The sequence below is a fragment of the Carettochelys insculpta genome, chromosome 1, assembly GCF_033958435.1.
Source record: "Carettochelys insculpta isolate YL-2023 chromosome 1, ASM3395843v1, whole genome shotgun sequence".
NCBI lineage: Eukaryota > Metazoa > Chordata > Testudines > Carettochelyidae > Carettochelys > Carettochelys insculpta.
In genome coordinates, this window is record NC_134137.1 from 274,738,395 (window position 1) to 274,756,175 (window position 17,781).

The 17,781-nt window shown below is 43.2% G+C and overlaps 2 protein-coding genes across 2 annotated transcripts in view; one reads left to right on the plus strand and one right to left on the minus strand.

The window, feature by feature from the left end:
* The window catches only part of WASHC4 (WASH complex subunit 4), a 141,127-nt gene that overhangs the window by 119,431 nt on the left and 3,915 nt on the right, over positions 1 to 17,781 (plus strand). The window lies entirely within an intron of this gene.
* The window catches only part of APPL2 (adaptor protein, phosphotyrosine interacting with PH domain and leucine zipper 2), a 57,834-nt gene that overhangs the window by 29,186 nt on the left and 10,867 nt on the right, over positions 1 to 17,781 (minus strand). The window contains exons 3-8 of the mRNA XM_075007902.1: positions 12,315 to 12,374; positions 11,826 to 11,897; positions 7,247 to 7,334; positions 2,540 to 2,581; positions 2,375 to 2,433; positions 896 to 1,042 (exon numbers count right to left, since the gene is read on the minus strand). Of these exons, the coding sequence (XP_074864003.1) occupies positions 896 to 1,042; positions 2,375 to 2,433; positions 2,540 to 2,581; positions 7,247 to 7,334; positions 11,826 to 11,897; positions 12,315 to 12,374 (468 nt within the window). The remainder of the gene's footprint in view (positions 1 to 895; positions 1,043 to 2,374; positions 2,434 to 2,539; positions 2,582 to 7,246; positions 7,335 to 11,825; positions 11,898 to 12,314; positions 12,375 to 17,781) is intronic.

Consider the following 17,781-nt stretch of genomic DNA (forward strand, 5'->3'; position numbering starts at 1 on the left):
CAGCTGGTTCAGGTTCCAGACGTGGCTGCTCTGAATTTTCCTCCCTGACTTTCTCAAAGGTAATTTCCCACCATTTGCTTACCCCGACATAGATTTATTATTTACACTCAAGTTCAGGGTCTGGTTCACATTTACATCAAAAACCCTTTAAACCATTCTACCAGACCTTAAAATACAGCCTTCAGAGTGCCACACAAATATTAATCAATTAATCCTCCCAACATTCCTGGGCAGCAGGATTTAGTATCACAGCCACATTTTATGAACTTGGAAATGAAGACAAAGATTTGGCCAAATCCACACAGCAAATCTCTGCCTGAGCAAAGATTAGTATATAGGATCTCCTAGCTTTGTGCTCAACCCACTTGATCACACTCCCTCTCTCTCGCTCTCTAACACATGCTCCAGTTCCCATTCAAAGTAGACTCCTCATCAGCCTGCTCAATATCTCATGCTAGGAAGTAAACAGTCAGGGAGGTGAGCTTATTCAAGCATAGAAGGAAGAATGACATGCTAGTAATTTTGTTGATCACAGTTTAGCATCCACGCCATTCAGCCTAGAATGCGCTGATTCTGCATTTATGGGTGTGTGTTTTAATTTAGTGTCTTTATGAATAGCTGAAGGACCAACTATTTACTAAAGAACAACTTGAGCAAGGCCTTTCAAAATTTGACTCAATATGCATGTTGTTTGGATACAGTGGAAGCAGGACAGGTTTACACGGAAAGAACAAAAATGGCAGCAAAACATTTTAACAGGAGACGTGATGAATAAGGTTTTCCATATTTTCCTGTGCTAGCTACCAGAACTCCTTCTATGCCAAAATACCTTGACTAGCCCACGGACATGTTCCTTTAAATGATGCTTCCACTATCCTGGCTTTGCTGTACATACCTGTCCTTGTGTGTATCCTAACATAGGCTCCATCATTGCAATTCTCTTCCTGTACTGCAGAGCATTCAGGGCACAGTAATACTGTAATGATGAAAGATGCTGCTTCCTCCGTGCATTTGCCACCTCCTTTACTACTTCGGTCTTCAGCTGAATAAAAATGTATGCAAAGCTTTAAATCTGAAGCACGTTATGGTACACTCTGGTCATTTACTGATTATTTTGTTGTCATCATTAAATGTTTATTTTTCATTATGAGAAACAATATCCCTATGACAAGATAAAAATAAGCATTAGAACTAAAAACATTAATTAAATCAATTCATATGGGCCCTACCCAGCAACACACCTAATTGCCTCTTTAACTTTAATTGACCTAATGCAGTATAGTTATAGCTGTGTCAGTCCCAGAGTATTACAAAGATAAGGTGGATGAGGTAATAGCTTTTATTGGACCAACTTCTGTTGACAAGAAACAGAAAACTTTTGGAGATCTGAAGAAGTGCGCTGTGTGGTTTGGAAGCTTGTCTCTCTCACCAACAGAAGCTGATCCAATAAAAGATGTCACTTCACTCATCTTGTCTCTCTTCAGGAGTAAGAGCTGCTCCCTGGGGTATAAATAGCACAAGTACTAGCTATCAAATTGTATGCATCAGGTTATGACCTCAGCATAAGTCTGGATTAATCTGATTGTAGCTGAGACCAGAACCTGGTTCTATATGTGCATAATACGTAGAAATAATAATTCAGGGCACAAGTCACAATTGGATGTATCTCCGGGCATGTATGTCTGATACAGGCACTGAACACTGCATTTTCATCTGCAATGCAAATCCCTTACAGGATTTTCTCATCTCTCTAAGAGTGCAAAGCCCTCATTGGACCAATCTTATTCTTTGTACACCCAAGCATCCACCTGTCCCACTGACATCAATTCCAGGTGCTGCCCATGGAATAAGAATGAATATCCAAAGACTTGCCAGGTACACTGAAGACGAGAATATAGTCCTTTAAGAACAGCAGATATATGGGTTATTACATCACCTCAGATACAAACATACTGCAACAATAACCCTCTAATGCAGCATCCTCCCTTTAGAGACTGGCAGGCAAATAGGTTTTACAGCAGGAGGCCTATTCAGGCTTTGTGGTCTTTTTGGATTTCCTCTGTGTCGTGTGTGTGACACAGAGGCTGACCCAGAGCCTTGGGAACCCCAGGCACAACTTTCTCAAAGCATGTAAATAGTTCCTTCAAGTTAAGCACATGCTTCAGTTGGCCTTCTGAACTCAGGCCTAAAAGCTTTGTTGCTGACCAAGAAGTCAATCACGGAGAGTCTTGAGTTGCTGTAGATTCAATTGACAAAACCTAGAAGTTGGTAAATTTTCCAAAGTTGTAGTTAGAAATGAATATGTATAAGCATAGCTGCTGATTAAAAATTTTCCTTACATTAAGAATAAATCTACATTATAAGCCTTTTTTACCTTTTCATTTTCCCTTTTTTTGGGTAATCGGCTATATTTTGCCATGGAGAGATCATGTTCTGGAAAAAAAAGATGTTCTGAGCATTGATGTGGGCATACAAACAATACATCTCCTGTGAAACAATTAGTGCATGCCATTAGAAACAAACAAAATATGAAACATACCATTGCTAGCAAGGCCAAAAAGATCCTTTAAAGTGCTTACTTCTGAAATAAAAAAAAAAAATTGAACTCTTCAGAATGAGGAGAGAGCTGTATACATTGATTATTCAAGTAGAATCACAAAAAACTCTAAGGGTACATCTATACTTACTCCAGGTTTGATGAGCTGCGATCGATTCACCGGAGTTCGATTTTGCCACGTCAATGAAGACGGAGCAAAATTGATCTCTTTGGGCTTGGCCGTTGACCCTGGTACTCCAAGCTGCCACCTGGAGTAAGGGATGTCAGCATGAGCCCAAAGAGCCCTGATCTACACCAGGTTACAAAGTCAATCCTAGCTATGCTAATGGCGTGGCTAGAATTGCGTATCTGTGATCAGCTTTGATCCTTAGTGTAGACCAGGCTTAACTCCCTTTACAGGTACTTGAAGAACAGTTGTGCAAGTAATTTTATTCCTACAAATGGAAAGGTGTGGTTTGTGTTCATGTCTTCAAAATAATAAACAAAGCACTACGCTTACAAAATATTTGCAAAGAGCTGCTGACATCTCCTATGCCCCATTTGTTTCATCCATTTATGGGGGCTTGTCTCAAATTACATGATGAACACCTCAAGGCAAGGACTCTTATTGTTTATGATTGCATAGTGCTAGCACAAATGAGTTCCCAATCCTAACTGGGCCTCGAGGGGAGAGGGGGAGAGCAGGGGTGTCAGCTTCTATACAAACAATTCCCTCCTTCATGCTCTGCTGTGCTTTACATTATTATTCCTTTCACTAAGCCCCCTTCCCTTCCCATTACTGGGAGAAACACTTCTCTTCCTCCCATTTTTCGTATGGTCAAATGATGCTCCACTACCAGCCCTCTGCTAGGACCTCGTCAAAGGAAATGTAGAAGGAAGTACCTGCGCAAGCAGGCAAGTAAGACTGACCTAAAATTTGCTGTGCGGTACAAGCTACAAGCATAGAAGAAGATTCTGTGTGATGGGGTTCAGGGTCCCGCAGCTCTGCACCCCGTCCGCAGGCAGCAGTGACTCTCCTCAGCAGGAGAACAGCGGGTTTACTAGCCAACAGGGCACAGCATTGTACAGAAGAGTCAGTGCAGCAATCAGAGACAGCCAGTTCAATCCATGTTGGGGAGAGGAGGCCCCAGGGGGCCCCCGGAGCCTGTCTCTCTCCCAGCCCAGACTCAGAATCCACATGGAGGAATCCCTGTTTATCCCTTACTCACCCACCAGGCAGATTCCCACATAATCCCCTTCCAGGTAGACAGCTAGCACTACTAGCCAAAAGGTTAGGATTACCTTCCTCCCTTCTGCTACCAGCTTCTTTATCTTCATCAGGCAGCATAACTCCATTGCCAGTCTGCTCTTCCTGGCTACGTCTACACTAGCCCCAAACTTCAAAATGGCCACGCAAATGGCCATTTCGAAGTTTACTAATGAAGCGCTGAAATGCATATTCAGCGCTTCATTAGCATGCGGGCAGCAGCCGCGCTTCAAAATTGACGTGCCTCGCCGCCGCGCGTCTCGTCCAGATGGGGCTCCTTTTCGAAAGGACCCAGCCTACCTCGAAGTCCCCTTATTCCCATAGAATAAGGCCCCTGTGTCCTAGCTAGAGGATGACTCTGGTCGGACAGAGTCCTCTCACCCCTCCCAGTAACACCTCAGCATCAGGCAAAGAACAAGTACCAGAATCGTTTGGTCTCTGGGATTCCCTGATGATACTAACTGGATCAGACCAAGTTAAAGCATCATCCTCCCTGAGAGAGACAGAGGTAGGCCCACTTCCCCTCTGGGCTTCAGCTGCACTCAGATCCAACTCTGGGATCTTGGCACGATCTCGAGCCCCCACAGGCTCAGACATAGGATTCACTTCCCTAGAAGCAGAAGCCCCTTTCTTGCACCAAGGACCAGCGTCCTTATCAGGGATGCCACTGCCCATCGCAGAGACATTCCCTCTGTTCCAGCCCCCATGGCTGGATTCAGAGTCACACCTGGAATGCTCTTTCCTGGTGTTCCCTCTCCAGCCACCCCAGGCTGGGGCACGTTCTGCAGACAATGGACTAGTTTCCTTGTTGGCACCTTTTCCAAATGCAGGCTCTGCTCTCTCCCCAGGCTGCTGCTGCTGTTCAACACAGACAGACAATGGGAGACACTCTCTCCTTTGTCCCAGCCCCCCTGGCTGGTCTCAGACACACACCCAGAAGGCGAGGCAGCTTCTCTCACAGACAACTTGCCATTCCCAGTGGACAAGCTGCTTTCCTGCACAGACACGCAGGCATCCTTCCTCCGCCCAGGCCTGGAACACTCTTTGCAGGCCTGTCTTGGCCACTCGTAGACGATGTGTTGGAATCACTCCTTCCCTCCTTGAGCTGTGGCAAGCCACTCAGTTCAGAGCTCCATGCAGTCCAGGGTTCCCTGCCCTGATCTAGGCTCACCCCTGCAGGAGTTTCCTTAATCCTCAGATCTTCCATTGTACATCCATGTTGCCTTGTCCAGCTCCTTTAATCTCGATTCAGTTTCCAGGTGCTGCCACTTCACAGTGGAGTTGCTGAGCGTGGCTGCAGGCTCTTAGGCTGATGCCCTCTGCACCCCACGATTCCTGGAAGAATCCCTTCAGTGTGCCAGACTCCTTGCGGTTCACAAGCTTCCCAGGGTTAGGCCGTAGGCCCCTCCGCCCTTCAGGACCGACTCCAACAGACTCCCAGAAGAACCTCTTCTCTGCTGTGACACCCACTCTCAAGGGCCATGAGCACACTCTCTTGGGAAGAGCTCATTCAGCATGTCAGTCTCCTTGCAGGCCACTTGTTCATGGGGGTTGGGCCTTCAGCCCCTCTGCCTTCTCGGACTGATTCCAACGGACTCCCAGGAGTAACCCCTCCTCGGGTGTGACACCCCCTCTTGAGGCCCACGACTGCAGTTGCTTGGGTTCGGCCGCAGGCCCCTCAGCCTCGGGGAACTGCATGTCACTGCCCGTCAGCACACCTGGGTCTCAGTGGCACCCCTTCCTCCTCCTGCATCCCAGGCACTTACTGCTGGATGCTCCATCCTCGGGGTGCAGTACATCCCACTCCTGACACCAGTGTGAGGGGGTTTGGGGTCCCCCAGCTCTGCACCCTGTCCGCAGGCAGGAGTGACTCTCACTCAGCAGGAGAACAGTAGGTTTATTAGCCAACAGGTCACAGCGTCTTACAGAAGATTCAGTGCAGCAATCAGAGACAGCCAGTCCAATCCATGTTGGGGAGAGGGGGGTCCCTGGAGCCAGGGCCTTGCACCCCCAGTCTGGTAATTTGCATGCCAAACTGCTTTCTGAAAGTTGGTTTGTGAGTCCCAGACGCAGAAATGTATACAAGTGAAATTTATACAAAAGGAAGGCCACTAGTGTGAAAAGACACAGGCCTTTCTGAGGGGCTGGCCCAAGACTATGGAAGGTACTCCTCCAGTAACTAAAGATCATTGCAAACCTTGCCATCTTCTGCTCCAAATGCAAGGTGCCTTTCTGTTACCATGCCTTCTCTGACACAAACATACAGCATTACATGTGAGAGTGTGTGTGTTAATTAAAACATGACCCTCCTGATGCACACACACACACACACACACACTTTTCCACCAAGGAAGAGAATGAGAACAAATGCGACAGGTATTAATTGGGTGGCTTAATGCACTATTCAAAGGCATGTAGTTACTATGATGATGAACATAGTATAAGAAAAGAACAGAAAAATATCACGCGTTATGCTCCAGCTCTGCAAACACATCCATGTTTAACTGTAAACATGTGAGTGGCCTTGCTGAAATCACATAAGCCATGTTGGGCAGATGAGAAAGCATTTGCAGGACAAAGATCTTAATATATGGATATTACAAGCCTCTTGCCTTGCCACCTACCAAAGAACTATAATAAACAACATGTACTTGTGATGTGCCCCTTGACATCATCATAGCTTGAACTGCTCTCTAGTGATGTCTGGAAATGAAAAACTGAAAATGAACATTTCTCCAACGCATGTTTTCTTTCAATTATACTGCAGTTCTTTTCTCTTTCAGTAAAACCAATTTAAACAAATACAGGCGCCTAAATGCCTTCTGAGGTGAGCTAAACATAGGAATTATTTATTATTACTTAATATTATGCTTCTCTTGCACATGATGGTTAAAGTCTCCCTGGGCTTTCACAGTATCCTGCTTCCAAAATTATCCTAATGTTTGCACTGGTATTTTTGCTTTGTGAGCAAGGAACTTCCAATTTTATGCCAACCTGCCATCTGGTTCTTTCCCTGGGTGGCTCAGAGTTAAAAGGGTTGAGTTGCCTTAACAGGAAAGAAAAGAAACTCAGTTTTCTTACAGTAAGATTAATGCTACTTCTCCTTTCAGATGTTCACAAGCCAGGTGCACCACTGCACTTCTCCAACTTGATAATACCACTGAATTTAATGAAGTTACATTGGTATAAAAATAGATCATACAGTGCAGAATGAGACTTGTATGTTAAAACAGGTACCACGTGTGTTGGACTTCTAAAAATCTGTTTGATCAAAATGCTTGTTCTAGTAGCAAGGAAGAAAATACAGAAGATTTTTCTCACACTTAAATACAAAAAACAAGTTTCTTCATGACAAATTGATAAATAGTTAACAGCTTACTACAAAATAATTCACACATCAAATCTATCAGCTGGTGGCCATTTGGAATCTAACCAAGTCTTACCTGTAAGATCTTTTTCTCGAAATTGTATGATAGGGAGAACCATCGTGTCCGCAAGCTGTTTTGCCAGCTCAGAATGGAGAACGTTAAGCTGAAAGGGAGAGAAATTATCTAAAACAATGCCTTGTGCACAGAGCACTGGAGACACACTGTGAGCAATACATGTCTCTGTCTGTAGTGGAGTTGTAGCTATGTCAGTCCTGGGATGGACGAAGGCAAGTTAGGGGAGGTCAATAAATATTTACTAATTATTATTATTATTATTATTTATTACTACTACTACTACAAGTACATACAACAATGGAAGCTATCAAATTCAGCCACCTGACATGGAAACTCCACAGTATGAAGATAAAGGAAGCAAAAACTTAACAGCGACATCTATTTCCTCAGCAACACAAAAAAACAAAACAACATCCCCAGGGTCTCACCTTCTATCTCCCTCTGACCATTATATACAACTACAAAATACACTGAACAGCTTTGCAGATGGACTTCGGGGAAACAGGGGAACCATTTACTGCACCTTATATATCCCAGAAAGGATCACCTCAAATGAGAAATCATAACACCTTGCCATATACTGGAGTTACAAAACAAACAAACAAACAAAAACAAACAACCCACAACAGGAAAGTTACCCAGAAATCATGCAAGAAATCCAAAACAACCACCAAAAAACCCTGACAGCCACTCTACTTAACAACAAAAAGTGGCCCCAACTACACGTACTCCACAACCCACAGAACACCCTTTCTGGAAGAAATATAGTGCAAATGTCTACATTGTTCAACACCCAAACACCATCAGCTTATCAAGACTACTCCTTACTGGAGCTGCATGAATAGTACTTTAAGAGACTGAACTTCTACCCCACCACAGAACCTGACACAACACTTAACATGTGGAAATCATAAAGAATTCTTCCATCTAACTCCACCTCTAAGAACACTTCCACCAGAATGGTGACACCACTCACAGTTACCATGTCCCCACAACAGAAGGTATGATTGAGCCCTGCATGGATACCAAATTTGTATCTGTATCCACATCTGTGAAACACCAAGAAGTCCTGTGGCACCTTATAGACTAACAGATAAATATCTCTGAGTCTATAAGGTGCCACAGGACTTTTTGTTGTTCTCGAAGATACAGAGTAACACAGCTACCTCTCTGATACACATCTGTAAAAATGATCCGGGGGCATCTGCATCCACTGACGAATACCAACAGATATAAAGTGAATATCTCCAAATTTGCAGGGGTATAGATACAAAATTCGTATGTGCATCTGCAAAAACAAGCCACAGTACTGCATCCACATCTGTGGATGCAGATTTCCACAGATATAAAGTGGATGTCAGCAGATCTGCAGGACTCTAGGTATTACCTCACCCATCTTATCCTTTCTGTGTATACTTCAAGTATGTGTGTTTTCATTTCTCCTGGGATTACAAATATCTCAGGAAACTGTTTATTGGTCATGTGGCATTTTTGATTCCAAATGGCAGAAACACTTCTGAAATACTGCATACCACTATTAATTATTATAATTGTCAACAGTAGTAGTAGTAGTAGTAGTAGTTTTGGCCTTGCACACTGCCTGGTTTTAAGCATTTTTCTTTGAAAACTGAATGCACAACACTACTTAACAGTTTCAGAGTGGTAGCCATTTCAGTCTGCAGCTTCAAAAAAAACCAAGCCATCCTGTATCACCTTAAACACTAACAAATTTATTTATTAGATAATGAGCTTTCGTGGGTAAGACCCACTTCTTGGTTGCCACTGAAGTCAGTGGAAAGCTCGTCACTGACTGTATTAGGAACTGCCTCAGATCTGTACTCAGCAACAATTTTAACAGCTTCAACAAAAATTACAGTGGTCATTGTCCGACAGTTCAGCAGTACCTTAACTCCGTAAGTTAAGCTTACTCAGGGAGAGGCTTTGAAGCAAAAAAGTTACATCCATGCTATTTACAGTGTAAATACAGGTTTCACAGTTGGATGGCACCTAGCACAGGACACCCATCTTATCCAAACACAAAGAACAGCTTCCTTGAACATTAACTCCATTCACTTATTCTGTCTTCCAACTAAATTATAAACAAATGTTGTTCTTTATATATTTAATTTTTCAATGTTTAAAGTACTTCAAGTTTTAGCAGTATTTTCTTATTTATTTGGGTTGGTTCTTTTTCCTTTTTTTTTTTTTTTTTTTTTAATTTATTCATTTATTTTTCGTGGGGTGGAAAGGAGTGAGATGGAGTATGTCCAATAGTTTAAAAAAGGAACACCAAGATGGACTCCCAAAAGCCACATTCAGGCACCAACTGATTTTTGTAACTGCTGAGCTCCTATTGCAGTCAATGGATCCTATACTTGATTCATGCAACTGCTTCTATTGAAGGCAATGGGAGTTTTGTCTGAGGACAGATTGCAAGATGAGGCAGAGGAGGGTTTAATCACTAATGAACACTGATTCCGTACTCTTTCCTCCCAGGTACGCAGTTTTTTAGAGTGAAATGGAGGCAGGAAGCTGACTCCTAATGAAACTCAACAGCGGTTGGGCAGATGGTGTAATACGGGGTTTTCAAGCTTTGGGTTGTGTCTCGTCAGGCAAATAAAGCATCTCATGGCCTGCTGGCATCTTACCTGGATTAGCTGCTACCTAATGTTTGAAAACCCCTATTGTGATACAAGCACCCTTGGATAGTGCGGTGCCCCCCTTCCACTTCAACAGCTGCAGGTAGAGAGCATCAGATCATGCTCAGCTAGGACGAACAGGACCATGCTGAAGCTTAACAAAAAGTTGCACAGATCAGACCAAAGATGTGATGTTCTCTGTACTGTTGAGGAGCACTGAGATGCAGGACATTGCTAGTGTGGACCCTTGGACCCTAGTAAAAGTCTAGATTCAACAAAATGGATTCTGTGCTCCCAGCCAACAAAGAGGGGGGGGCTTTGTTTGTACCTCAGAAAGAAAAACGACACTGATTTTTAATCTCTTTATGCTTCAGTGAAAGAGGGGTAATGCTGTGTTTGTGTTCAAGATAGCCTGTTTTGTGACACCAACTATCAGTTCTTCAAAGGATCACCAGATAAATGGCATGGCAGGAAGCGAGTAAGGGCTAAATTAATCTTTGGGGTATTTGTAAGTCAATGGAGCTAATATTGAAGCAAGTTTTGTTATTTTGTCTCAATTAGGCCCTAATACAACCTTTTGCTTTTTTTAGTTTAATGATGATCAGAAGTTAAAAGTAAAGAAATAGGCAGCAGTGTATGGATGGCTGGTTAGATGAGCAAACACCCTGTGGAATGTAGAAGGGATGAGGTACAATCAAAAAAGGTGCCTCAAAAGTAAGGCAGTGGGGGCTATATAAATACTTAGCGACACGGACCATCTGGGAAATACAATTTTATGGCTAGTGAAGCCGTATTTAGAGAGACTCCCAATCCCTTAGCAATGACACGTGATGCCTGGTGAGAAAAGTATTTTCTGTAACCTGATTTCAAACCAACCCTCTTGACATGAAACTCCTGCTGAATCCTACAGCACAAAACTCTATATCCTCTTGTAACAACTATCTGAAACTTCATTAACTGTTGCTTGTGCTACCTCTTTGTCTGGAAAAATCTGGGCATGGATTTCAGCGTTTAATGCTCAGTAGCGTAACAGCCTTTTGTATCAGAAGAAGGAGATCATAAACTAGCCCAATCTGGTTGATACGTGACCCATTTCAGAATCAGCCCTAAGGGGTGAAGTAGAATGGCCGAGATTCACAAAAACTAAGCTTTCGGTGGATGTTACAAACCTAAATACTTTGGCACATTTGGTTCATTATTCCCAGCACTGCCCGAGTCACGCAAATTGGCACCATTTTTGAAGGATACAGGCAAGTTCTCCTCACACAGAAGGGAGTGGGGTGTAGAGCTGGGGAGCTATGCTCCTGTGTGGGAACATCCCAGGAGCTGCCTTACCCGCCCCGGGCAGTGGGACCACAGCTCTGCCCAGCCCTTAACTGGTGTAGGATATGCATCAAACTGAAGAATGAAAGCAAGTTTACTGGTTACGGAAATGCATAGGTGGTGTTAAAAGACTGGAAATAGGGGTGAAATGTGCCAATTTTAGCTGAAGTCAGTAATTGGCACTGGTATACAAAGTAAACTCTTAAAGGGCTCATTACTAATACCTGCTTAACAACACTAGAGCCACCAATACAGGTTGAGCACTATTATCAGGGTCTTGATCACACACTTACAAATGTTTTGTTACTGTTTAAATGTAGTAAATTGCTTATTATTTAGGCTTTTTAGAGCAATTACATGAGTACCATTTAGCTTTTAGATTTAATAAAGGAATTTACAGTTAAATTAGTGTTTATTGGTGTCCCTTATGAAGATTTTCAAATATTATTAATAATTCCAACACAAGTGCTACATAAAGGAAGTGGGATGATTATTCCTTTCTCTCAGCTACATGGCTGCACCAAGGCCTGGCAGAACCTAGCCTTTAGTAGTGGCCGGAGGCAAAAGGAAAAAGAGACAGAGAGCATGACGAAATTGCTGTAGGCCATTTAAATTACCTCATCCACTACTTTTGAAAAGTACTGAAGGGTGGATATCACTTCTTCATCTCCTTTACCCAAGGCAAAATTCTGAAAATAATAAAAACATATATACACACATACTGTGAGGCAACAAGATCATTATGCAGATATTGTGTATCCTATCAGATAGATGTACAAATAATTTTTCATATATGCCTTTATATTTTAATTTCCTTGCCTAAAGAAATAGCTTCTCAGCTGCATTTAAAAAGAACGGTCATGCCAAGAACAGGCTGCTCTGCATCTTCATTAATTTACTAACACAAACATTTTGGACCGACTTTTCAAAAATGCTCAGTGCTGCTCCCACTGAAGTCAACAGACAATGTTTTCTATTGGGTTTATTGGGAACGAATATAAGCCAATAATGAGCTGTTTTAATCCTACCCTTACAGTAGATTTTTTACATATACCATCTAATTGGCTGAATGTTGTGATGGTTACCCTTGCAGACATTAGACGTACCTGCTTTTCATATGCAAGCAGCTGCTTGGAGAGCTGTTGAGTGGCTAGACGCATTTCGTTCTACAAAACAGAAAGGACAGTTTAGCAGAGGTAAAAATATTTAGGGTTACTGTTGTTACTAATCTGGTCACAAATGAGGGGCTTTGGAACAGAGCAGGACAAGAACCACTTGCCATTCAAATCATGAGAAGAAAGTGGGGATGGCTAGGCCATGCTCTCAGAAAACCATCATCCAGCTCAGTCTGTCAAGCTCTCATATGGAACCCGCAAGAAAAGCAGAGGCTATGCCTACACTACGAGATATCGATTTTAAGTCATTTAGCCCGATTTTAGCAAGTGTCTGTCTTCACTGTAAATTCCATTAGCTCAATGTATGGTGCACTAAAATCAACCTAATATCAATATCATATCATCATTGTAACCCAACCGGTGCAGCGTTCAGTTCGAATTTAAAATTCCGAATGAAGGGTAGTGAGGAAGCGTTGTGTCTTTCAATCATAAGAACATAAGAATGGCCATACTGGGTCAGACCAAAGGTCCATCCAGCCCAGCATCCCATCTGCCGACGGTGGCCAATGCCAGGTGCCCCAGAGAAGGGGAACAGAAGACAATGATCAAGTGATTTATCTCCTGCCATCCATCTCCTGCCCTTGTTCTGAAGGCTAGGGCACCATACTTTATCCCTGGCTAATAGCCATTTATGGACCTAACCTGCAAAAATTTATCAAGCTCTTTTTTAAACCCTAATAGAGTCCTGGCCTTCACAGCCTCCTCGGGCAAGGAGTTCCACAGGTTGACTGTGTGCTGTGTGAAGAAAAATTTCCTTTTATTAGTTTTGAACCTACTACCCATCAATTTCATTTGGTGTCCCCTAGTTCTTGTATTAAGGGAAAAGGTAAATAATTTTTCTATATTCACTTTCTCCACACCATTCATGATTTTATATACCTCTATCATATCACCCCTCAATCGCCTCTTTTCCAAACTGAAAAGTCCCAGTCTCTCTAGCCTCTCCCCATATGGGACCCGTTCCAAGCCCCTAATCATCTTAGTCGCCCTTTTCTAATGCGAATATATCTTTTTTGAGGTGAGGAGACCACATCTGCAGGCAGTACTCAAGATGTGGGCGTACCATAGTTTTATATAGGGGAAGTATGATATATTTTGTCTTATTATCTATCCCTTTTTTAATAATTCCTAACATCCTATTTGCCTTACTAACTGCCGCTGCACACTGCATGGATGTCTTCAGAGAACTATCCACTATAACTCCAAGATCCCTTTCCTGATCTGTCGTAGCTAAATTTGACCCCATCATGTAGTACGTGTAATTTGGGTTATTTTTTCCTACATGCATTACCTTACACTTACCCACATTAAATTTCATTTGCCATTTTGCTGCCCAATCACTCAGTTTGCTGAGATCTTTTTGTAGTTCTTCACAATCTGTTTTGGTTTTGACTGTCCTGAACAACTTGGTGTCATCTGCAAACTTTGCCACCTCACTGCTTACCTCATTTTCTAGATCATTGATGAACAAGTTGAACAGGATCGGTCCCAGGACTGACCCCTGGGGAACACCACTAGTTACCCTCCTCCATTGTGAAAATTTACCATTTATTCCCGAATTCATTAGCCTCCAGAGATGTCTCGTTTGTGCCCCACAGTCCTCCGCTCTGGCCTCTTCCATCTCCACAGCACTCAGGTTTGGAGGAATTAGGCAATAGGAACACCATTTCAGTTCGGCACCTGGAAGCCCGTGGCCATGGTCATGAGATTGAAAAATATTCTTTCTGTCCTATTAGTGTGGCTGTGGAGTCTGTGGTTCTGTGTCTACCTCTGCTAGCTGCCTTTGTTTCTGTGCTGCTCAGCGCCAGCCACTGCCCTCCACTCACCCCCTGCACCAAGTGGCAGCTAGGTTACGGGTGGGGTTTGTGCTTGTATGATATTATGAGAAACTTCTTTTCAGCCACTTACATTTTGTGCTGACCCCCACATCTCCTCCCTTCCCTCCTTCTGGAGGCACCACACATTCTGGAACTTTCCCACGCCCAGCTGCATCACATGGCTTGACCCCGGACCTATAAGAGGATGTGCTGCACCAGACGCTAGGCAGCTTGTGCATGGTGAGGGTCCTGTAGACAGCCAGGAGAAGTCTCCCTCAGTGGCTTGGATACTGGAGGTGGGGGCTGTCTGCTATCTGGGGGTCGTGTCCTCATTTTCACACCACTTTTCCACAGCCTGCCCCTGGCACAAGCCATTACAAGGCTAGCAGACCAGTCCTGAGAAATGTAAAATATAGAAATAAAAATCTGAAAAGTTCCAATTTGGAGCTATTCAAAAGTTGTTTTTTGGTATTGTTGGAATGTTTCATTTTGATAGTGTTATTTTGACTCATTTCATTTTGATCTGGCAGCTGTGTAGCGGGAGGTGGAGGGTGAGGCAAGCCACACAACCCAGCAGCTGTGTGGTGGGGAGGCAGACGCATGGTGTGGGGGGCATCCAGAGAATCCAGGAGATGCACGGCCTGGAGGGCAGCTGAAGAGCCCAGCAGCTGCATGGTGCAGGGGTGGTCGAGCCAGAGAGTCTGGCAGCCACTTGGTGCAAGGGCCAGCCAGAGAGCCTGGTCTGATTCCTGCTTCCTACTTACCTGGAGAGCAGCAGAGGTGAAAACAATGGTCAGAACGGACACATAGTGGGCATTGTGGGACACTTCTGGAGGCCAATAAAATGTATTTAAATAAAGCTGTGTCTACACTAGCATTAAGTTGGCCTTGTAAATCTGAATTTGGTGTTATGCCTTGTGAAAAAGCTGACACAGAAAAGTTGACCTTACGACCCCTTAAAATCGACCTAATGATATTTGCAGTGAAGACAGGTACATTATAAAAATGAATCTACATCCCTTAAAAATTGATTTTACGCTCTGTGAGACTAATTTGCCTAAATTCATCAGAATAAGCTGTGCCAAATACACAAGTTATACACAGGTTATAAATCATTTTGTTAGTCTTTGAAGTGCTACATTTCTGCTGCTTTGTTTTAACGGGTTATGCCAGTTATACATGTATTACAGCATCCACACAAGGGGACTGTAGAGGTATAACCAGTGCTCTTCTTGTGCTGTCACTAAATACTAGCACCTCAGCAGCCCCAGTCACAGGATTGGCTGGGGAATGGGACATGGAGCCAGCTGAGTACCAGCTCCCCTTTTTTTTTTTTTTTAAATACAAAAAAGGCACTGGATATAACTATATACAGGCTTCAAACTGCGGCAGCTGCACTAAAGCAGGATTGCGCTTAAAGCAATCCCAAAGGGGCATGGAACTATTGAAGTATAAATGGAATTACTCACATGCATAACAGATGGGCTGATGGTTTGGGGCCAATTTCAAGAAGAAGAAAAGAATAGGTGGTTTGCCAGCACATGGCCAGTCTGGGAGTAACTTTGCAACCACATATATGGAAAAGGTCACAAACTATGCCTGATGCTCCCCTTCCCACTGAATGCACTAAACAGCTGCTTCTACAGAAGTCACAAGTTACACCTTCCCACTTGAAATCTGCAGTGCAGAGGAACAGATAATTAATGGGGGGAAAAATGGGGAACTAAAATGAGAAGGGTGGGAAAGCAGCCATAGAACAGGTCAAATCAATCGAAACCAAAGAGGGGAACTGATTTAGGCACTGAACTCTAAAGCCATTTTGAAGCATCACCATTATTTTGGCACTACATGCTAATATTTTTGGTCTGCAGGGCCGTGCTCCTGTTGCAAACTGAAGCCAGACCCGTACATTGCACTACAACCTCACAGATTTCTCACTGATACTCCTCATTCACAGAGACTTTGTCTTTTGGCTTCAAACCTCGTCTCTCAGGTGTTTGTACAGCACCCTGCACTAGAGGGTCCCAATCCCAATCAGGCACTTTGGGTGTTATCAGACTACAAATACTTAAATAATAATAATCATAGAAGTTTAGCTGAAAGCCACTCTGAGCTAGCATCAAGGCTGTTCCCACAAACAATAGCACTTAAATGGGTCTGCAGAAACAATTTAAACAATTTAAAGTTCCCTCAATCCCATGTTACTTACAGCACCAACAGGCAAAGGTAAGCATGAAACACTCTCATCTTTACTATTTGCCCTCAGTGTTTTCCTTTGGTTATCAGAAAATGAGCAAGAGGTGGGGAGACAGGAGAAGCAGCAAGTTCAGGGAAAGCAGTAGAGTTAATCTACATATTTGTGTAAATGAGAACAGGATTTGGCCTCGGATATGTAAGAGGGAGACTGAAAATTACAACCGCATAAGCTTTATCATTACATGTATAGGTCAGTTGGTTTCACTGCCATGAAATTGGTGTAACAGATTGGAGAATTGGGTGCTATGTATTCGCTCTGGCTAGTTCCCTCCTTTCTCTAAGTAGCAGGGCTCTGAATTCTTTCTATTTTAAAGTGCAGATTTTTTTAAACAATGGAAAAATCAAAATAACTTGTTTGCATAAATCAGAGCAGCCAAAAAACCCAAAGGCCAAATTCTGTCTGGCAGAGTATCTATGTGAATGGCTGCAAATGGGGGCATAAGGCAGAAGTTGGCTCTCCTAATTCTGGCTCCCACAGAATATCAAGAAGATGGTTTTTTCACAGCTCCTAAGCGATTGGAGCAGTTACTGCAGAAAGCTGTTCTAGGGCATAACCAAGTCCCTCAGAGCCCAGTACTTGTGTTAAACTGCCTCTGTTACATGACGAGGCAATAGCGGCCATTTTCAGAACCCACAGGGAGTATTCATACTCTCAGCAGGAATAGTGAGAGCAGGTGGAAAGGATTAAAATTTACCCTAGCAGACAGCAAGCACAAGGTCTCCACATGCTGAAATTCCACTGGAGCCAGCAGATGGTGCTTTCAGTGGCACATAGGCCTCAAAGCTGGCTGCGGGCACTGAAATTAGTGTCACCCTGTCAGAATACAGTGAACACTTCTACTGATTTTGCACTGTACATGCGAGTCCAAGTAGGGATGCTAATGCTTAGTTTCCATCCCTCTCTCACACACACATCCCTATCACCCTAGGCCCTATTTTGGGTACAAAATTATAATGATGTCATTTCCAAACAAAGAAACAGAAAACACTTGCACACAAACCAAGTTAATCAGACAGCTATAAGTGCCACCATATTCTCAAAGCTTAAGAAGCAGGAAAAACACTCTGTGTGACAACACTGCTTAGTCAATTTGTATCCACTTCCTTTCTCAACACCAGCTGAAAGGTTTAAATGTGGGTGTGTGCATTGTCTCTATTTACACACCCATGAAACTCTTGGAATCCATTTTAGCAATTATTAATTTGTTTCCATATATGTCCCTCTAGAATACAGGAACACACATTGCTATTATCCTGAACTGGCTACAAATAAAGTGGGAAATTGAAGAACAAACATTATTTGTCCATAGATGTATTTTGACCGC